The sequence below is a fragment of the Lepisosteus platostomus genome, chromosome 8 (genome assembly GCF_059453375.1).
Source record: "Lepisosteus platostomus isolate fLepPlt1 chromosome 8, fLepPlt1.hap1, whole genome shotgun sequence".
NCBI classification, from domain to species: Eukaryota; Metazoa; Chordata; class Actinopteri; order Semionotiformes; family Lepisosteidae; genus Lepisosteus; species Lepisosteus platostomus.
This window is the reverse complement of record NC_142618.1, coordinates 28629205-28635716: the sequence shown is the minus strand read 5'-3', so window position 1 is coordinate 28635716 and position 6512 is coordinate 28629205. Positions and strand designations below refer to the sequence as shown.

The following is a 6512-nucleotide window of genomic DNA, read 5'->3' as shown; positions in this document are numbered from 1 at the left end:
TTAATAGTTGCAAATGCATTGGACAGTTTTGTTACAGTGTGTCTGTAACTCTTGGAAGCTCAGAGTTCTTTGTGTTTTGAACTCTGGCCATCCGTCTTATTGTTCTGAGCTTTGGATAGGGATTGTGGTCTGTGTTGTTAACTTGATTGTTGATGGTGTAATTTGATTGCTGGATGTAATTATCAAGATTATTTCTGGGCTGCGATCCTAAAGACCCCACCCACGACTTGAAATCATTTGTTTTCCTCTTTGAATTTTTTTTAAAGACAATTGTTTTTACCATAGATATACCGCAAGTATATATACATACTGTATATGGTAAAAACTTGAAGATGCAAAGAGTATAACAGTTGAAGAATTGGTTTGCATAAAACGATGAGAACATGAAAAGGTTGTTCAGTAAGAACCTACAGTACCAAATGTAAATAACAGCAATATTGTATACAGAATATGTCCACAAAGAATTCAGATAACTGAACGTCATTCCTCTTTTCAGATAAAAAAAGCTGCCACAATGAAACTGTTTCCAGGGTAACCAGCAGATGGAAATGTTGAGTCAATTTTAAATAAAGATCATAATCCAGGCAGATTCCAGAATTACTGCGCATTTATTTAAATAAAACAAACTCCTTGTTACTTTTTAATATCAGATACAAGATACAAGTTCCCCAATCAAAGAAAAGAAATCCTGTATAATAAAGTTATTGTTGAGAGCAGCTGAAACTCTTTAATCTGCATTGAAATTTCTTATTTACAGTTTGAAAAATACCCTTTCTGCCTGTTGAGTTAAAAGTTGATTAAAAGAGAAGTAGAAGTAGAAAACAGGAAAGTGTCACCGTAATGTGTATTAAACAAATACAAATATTTAAATGACAATTTCTTCAGCATTATTGGGAAACAGTGTAGGCTCAAGCATGTAAAAATAACAACAGGATTCATGTATGGTGGTGTCACTACAGAAACCTGGAAGAAGGCTATGGAATTGAATGTTAAAGCTGGTGAAAAGCAGATGTTTCATATTTTTTTCAATGTGGGATTCTAGAAAATGTGTGAAGATAGTGTAGAGTAGTGCTAAAACTGCCATTTTACCTCTGAGAAAAGTAATTTTAAGGAAATTACACAAATTGCATGCTTTAAAAATTAAATTCTACAGTTTTTCATTTTAAAAAAGATCATTTGACTTATCTAGATAACTAAAATACTAAATATCTCTTTCATTGCTTTGTTTTGACCAGTTGTATTAAGTTACAAATGGTGAGGTATGTTATGAGCTCCAAAACAACAACTTTCCAGTATGTATTTTTAAATAAATTAATTTTACTCATTTTAATTAATTTAATGCACAACTGATAAAAAAGTGAGCTCTAAAATGATGTGATTGCATTGATTAGCACTTTTTAAAGACTCAAAGCATTGAATATCATAAGATTAACTACATAATTTTAGCTATACTTATATACCATATATTTAATAATGGAGATTAACAAAACAGAAAAATAGATTTGATTTTCAGATTTTGATTTTGTTTTAACAGATTTCAATATAATTTATAAGAGTTATTCTGAACCTGCATGAGGAAAAACAGGAACAAAATGCACACATAACACTCACAAACTCATCCTGAACTTGATTCAAAATCTTAACCTGTACTTAAACTGAACATCCCTGGTTGGTTGCATGGTTCCAAACCCCCAACGTGTGGTATCGATGGAGGGGATTTCTTCTTCTGGGTTCTTGAGCTCAAAATCAAAGTATGTTAACATTAAAAAGACAAACTGCTTGAGCTCGTTTGTTGCAAAGAAACGGCCTGGACACATTGACACCCCAGCACCCCAGGGCATATTATAATATTTCACCTTCTTACCATTCTTATAAAAGTCTGTCTTTTTGGTCCCTTCTGGTGTGAGGAATCGATCATATTTAAAGGTCTGTGGGTCAGGGTGAATAGAAGGGTCCATCTGAATAGCAGTACGTGGAAACAGTGCAACTCTGTCCCCTTCTCGGAGGTTGTATTCTCTACCATCGGCCAGCTTGAGGGTCATATCCTGCAGAACAGCTCTGGTTAGGATAGGAGCAGCTGTGAGACGGAGGGACTCCTCCACTGCACTGTCCAACACAGGGGTCTTCAGAAGCATGTCTCTTGTGAGATTGATAAGCGGCCCCCCACGTTTTACCTCTTGTCCTGTTTCCTTCAAGACCTCTTCCACTTCCTTTCGGATTGCCTTCATTGCGTCAGGATGCTTCATGAGGAACAGAAGCAGCCAGAAAGCAGCAGGGCCGGTGTTGCCTTGAGAAGCCCAGAGCAGCAAAAACATGTATCTGTCCAGCATGGACTCTTTCATTCCATTTTCAGCTCTCTCTTGCTGCTGTTCAGAAATCCAGCCACTAATATTTTCCTTTTGATTCACATTCTGTACAGACAAAATGCTACTGAACAACCGTTTTAGTCTTTCTGCTTCCATTTTCTCTTTTGGGGGCAACACTCCATAGGCCAACCTAGGGAACAGTTTGTCATATTTTCTGAACTCATAAAATAGTTCATCGGATTGAATGCGGTCTTTCTCCTTTGCTTTTTCCAAGCTGCCTGCAGACTTCACTGATTCATTGCCAAAAAGGGCAAGGTAACCAGCCCTGAACACAATATTGTAGCTAAAGTTAAAAAGTCCATCTTCTTTCCACTCATTCTCATCTTTTTCTGTACCCACACTGTGTAGCATCAGGTTCTGAAGGTTGCTCATCATGGCCTGGGTCATGACTACCAAACCGTCCCCCATCAGATACTTGTTGCTAGAAGCTTGTAGACGTTTGTGGTCATCATCTAGGGGATGGTAACCAAAGACCCTTGCCACCAGTTGTTGTGCAAACTTGGTAAAATCCAGCTTTGTTCGTGCCTCCTTTACCACTGTTCCGAAAGACAGTGGATCCATTAGGAAATGGAAATAGAAGCCGGCTAACTGCACTGTGAACATATCTCCATGCTTCTCCTTCATTTTCTGAAGGAACTTAGCTGTGTCCCTGCGGAAGTCTAGGACATGACCGAGCCAAGGTATGGGACCTCGGTCTAGCGGGGGTTCTCCAGGGCGTCTTCTGCGAAATGCTCCCAGGAGATAAAGTCCACCGAGAATAGAAACCAGCACTGAAAGAAGAACTGAGAGTAAAAAGCTCATTTTGCCAGACTGTCTCACAGAGCTGCAATGAGTAAAAGCACCACTTGCTCTGAATATAAAATGAAATTCTTGCTCCTCCTCCTGACTGCAATGTACTGAAGCAGAGATCATTGCATAATCAAAAGTAATGGGAAACCTCAGCATTTAACTCTTTTATTGCCTTGTAGTTTTTGAGTTCACATTTCATCAGTATAAGGAGAGCAGCATAACTGAAATTCTTTATTAACACTAGAAAATATCTGACATCTCCTTTCAAAGGTGTTTTGAAAACATCATGTTCTTGACTCTAAGTCTGCAGTACTACATTTTTTACAATGTCCTTTTTATAAATATTTTACCCATATTAATGTAAACATTTTACATCAATTCTAGAAGTTTCCAAGGAGAGGTATCTTGATTTCTAAAAATGTGCTAATATTATGTGATATACAATATTATGTGATTAATAATAACAGGCAACATTACCTTAATATATAATAACATTATTTATCAAGATAATAATGAGCTTATCATCTTTCCAGTAGAAAGCATCCTTGGCTATGTATGAGAAAAACAGTATTTGAATTCCTCTCTTTTTTTTCCGATTGTAACTAAAATATCATATAGGACGGGAATTATATGGGCCATGAATTCATGAATTCATAGCCCAGAAATATTTAGTTTAAAAAAATAATAAATTTATTACTATGATATATACTAATCCCTATGTAAGCACAGCATTACAACAGTTTCATTACACTCACCATCTCTTATCACACAATGAAAAAACAAACTCACTAGGGTTCAGTTAAAACTGAAAATCGTGTATCCATGTGTACACTGGAAGTGTTTATTCAACTGGGACTTGAAAGGATCTTTGTCCTCTACTGCAAAATAATATAAATGTAACAGGCAGGGTTTTTGTGTTGGTGTGTTAGTATTCATTTAGTGCACTGATTTTTTCATTCTAAGTTTCAAAATGAGAACAAAAAAAATACACTTCAAAAATAACCATTGATGTCCTGGAGAACTACTGAAGTGTTCTGTGAGTGCTCATGAAACAGCCAGATGAGGCTGGAAAAAGCTAAAGCCTCATTTGACAATTAAATCCATTGACTGAATGCTTATGTTTGTTTTTCACTTCTAGCATTAGGTTTCAACACTTATTTTCATGGTGTTCCCTCTTTCGTTTCCACTCAATTTTTTTCTAAATCTTTCTAGATTCCAGATCTGATTTTATTTTTAAAGCATTGCCTCCCACATCACCAAATCAGGTCTCATACCGCATCCAGGTGGATACTGCACATTGGTGGTGGTGGACGGGAGTCCCCCCATTACCTTTAAAACTCTTCGAGTGGGGTGTCCAGAAAAGTGCTATAAGTTAAGTTAAGCTATAAGTTAAGTAAAAGTGCCATATAAGTTAAACAAATTATTAATTATTCATTATAATTATCCTGACTCTTAACAGCAATAACCTTTTAATATTCTTAATCCAAGTCATTTAGCCACTTTAAAAACCCCAAAGCCTTCTGAGAAGTCCTGTGATTCATTACTTCCCAAGGGCTACTTCTTCTCTGGTGATTTTCATTTTGGGCTGAGAATTCACATTCTTCTATCTCTTTTACCTATTTTCTCTTACACTTGTCAGAGTCAATTAAATATCCTGGCTGTAAACATAGTTATATATTGCATTAAATAAATGTTCTCCAGTAATTTGCAGTATAGATGTAAAATCATCTTCTGTGTATTTTTTAATCATTTCAGCCAAATATCATTATTGTAATGGGTTGAATCCATCACAGAAAATCTCATACTGTATTTACCCGAATATAAGCCACACCTTTTTTTCAAAATCTCTGTGTGGTACAATAGGTCTGTGGCTTGTATATGAAAACTTAAGTTGATCTGGTTGTTGACATGTTTACCAGCAAAGTGCTGAACAGTGTTAAACTGTTTGTGTGTAATGGACTGCCATTTTGCTTACTTGAGGAAAAAAACAGTATGTCATTGACATAAACAATCAACAATTCATCTGAAAAATCCCAGGAGATTTCATTCAAGTGATTCTAGAAAACAGCTGGAGCATTGCAGAGTCCTAAAGGCATAACAAAATACTTGTATTCATTTTCAAGAGCTTCATGCACACCTGAGGAATCTCCACAACTGCAATGTTTTTTTTTTCTTTTTTAAGTTATGTATGAGTGTAATAATTGGTCTTATAGGTGGAAAAACATGACTCACTTAGTGTGAAATAGGCTTTGTCCACTTTGTGTGGCAAGCTGTCCTGTGACAGACCTGTAATAACTATTCTTTGTATCTGTTACAAGAAGACGGCAAAATGGGTCTCAGAGACTCAAATTATTGCAATGTGGAAATGCCACATGGGTTTAATTAATAGCATTTATATATAAAAGGTAGTAAGAACAGGTTTGTTAAGACAGAAAGTAGACTAGACGTTGGCTGGCAGATCAACAAAGCAACAGAGGTGATGCTGGAGATGGTTGAGAGTATGTGTTGCATATGGTCATTATTTTGCATTTAATGACAGTGAATAATTCCAATCATTCAGACTGATTACGAAGATTTGCAAACTATATTTAGAAACTATTTAGAAACAAAATGAGAATGAATCCTTAATTCTTAGCTTTGTTTTTTCGAAATGATACTGTAATTTGATTTTAACAATCTTGCGCAAGCTTAATTTAATTTGATTTAATTTACCTCTTAAGTGCTAGAAGTAATTACTGATATGTGGGGAATGCTTGTTTTTTTATGAAGTGACAGAATCATGAAACAATAAGAAAGTTTAACTTGCTGTTTTTATTGTAATTTAAATTAGTAGTGTCATTTTGCTTGGTGTTTAAGAAGGGCAGCTACAGCACATAATATCACTTTCACAATAAGCATGTTGTGCCTATTGATATGTTGTTAAATAAATTAATGACTTTCTTTCATCCATCCATTCATTTTCTTACCACTGTACCCAATGCAGGGAGGTGGGGGAACCACCTGCAATGCAGGGAGTAGGCCAGTCCATGACATGACACACATACACAAACACATACCAGCGCCAGTTTTCCCAGAAGCCACTTAACTTGCCAGTATGTCTTTAGGTGGGTAGCTGTGTCAGCATGTGTAGGCTGCAAAAGAACAAGTAATAGGTTTATGCTGAAAAGAGAAGAAAGAAAACAGCGTTTCGGCTGTGTAACCTTCTTCGGGTGTAAGAAAGATAGGGCAGTCAGCAAAGATAATATAGCATGGGAAAACAAAAGCCAGGAGAGAGGAGGATGCAGGAGCAGGGGAGAGGCAGTGGCCAATTAAGTGGTGCGAGGTCGAGAGAGGTGAGGAGAGGTGTGAAACGAAATG

General features: G+C 36.4%; 1 protein-coding gene across 1 annotated transcript; it reads right to left on the bottom strand.

Annotated features, from left to right (window-relative positions):
• Positions 1 to 589: 589 nt before the first annotated feature.
• On the bottom strand, positions 590 to 3215 carry LOC148657164 (5-beta-cholestane-3-alpha,7-alpha-diol 12-alpha-hydroxylase-like). The gene has a single exon (XM_088643052.1). It carries the CDS (start codon positions 3165 to 3167, stop codon positions 1632 to 1634), a length of 1536 nt encoding a protein of 511 aa, XP_088499178.1. The 5' UTR covers positions 3168 to 3215; the 3' UTR covers positions 590 to 1631.
• Positions 3216 to 6512: the final 3297 nt, after the last annotated feature.

Excerpts from the sequence above, each read along its gene's own strand:
- LOC148657164 (XM_088643052.1), bottom strand. The coding sequence starts at position 3,167 with ATGAGCTTTTTACTCTCAGTTCTTCTTTCAGTGCTGGTTTCTATTCTC.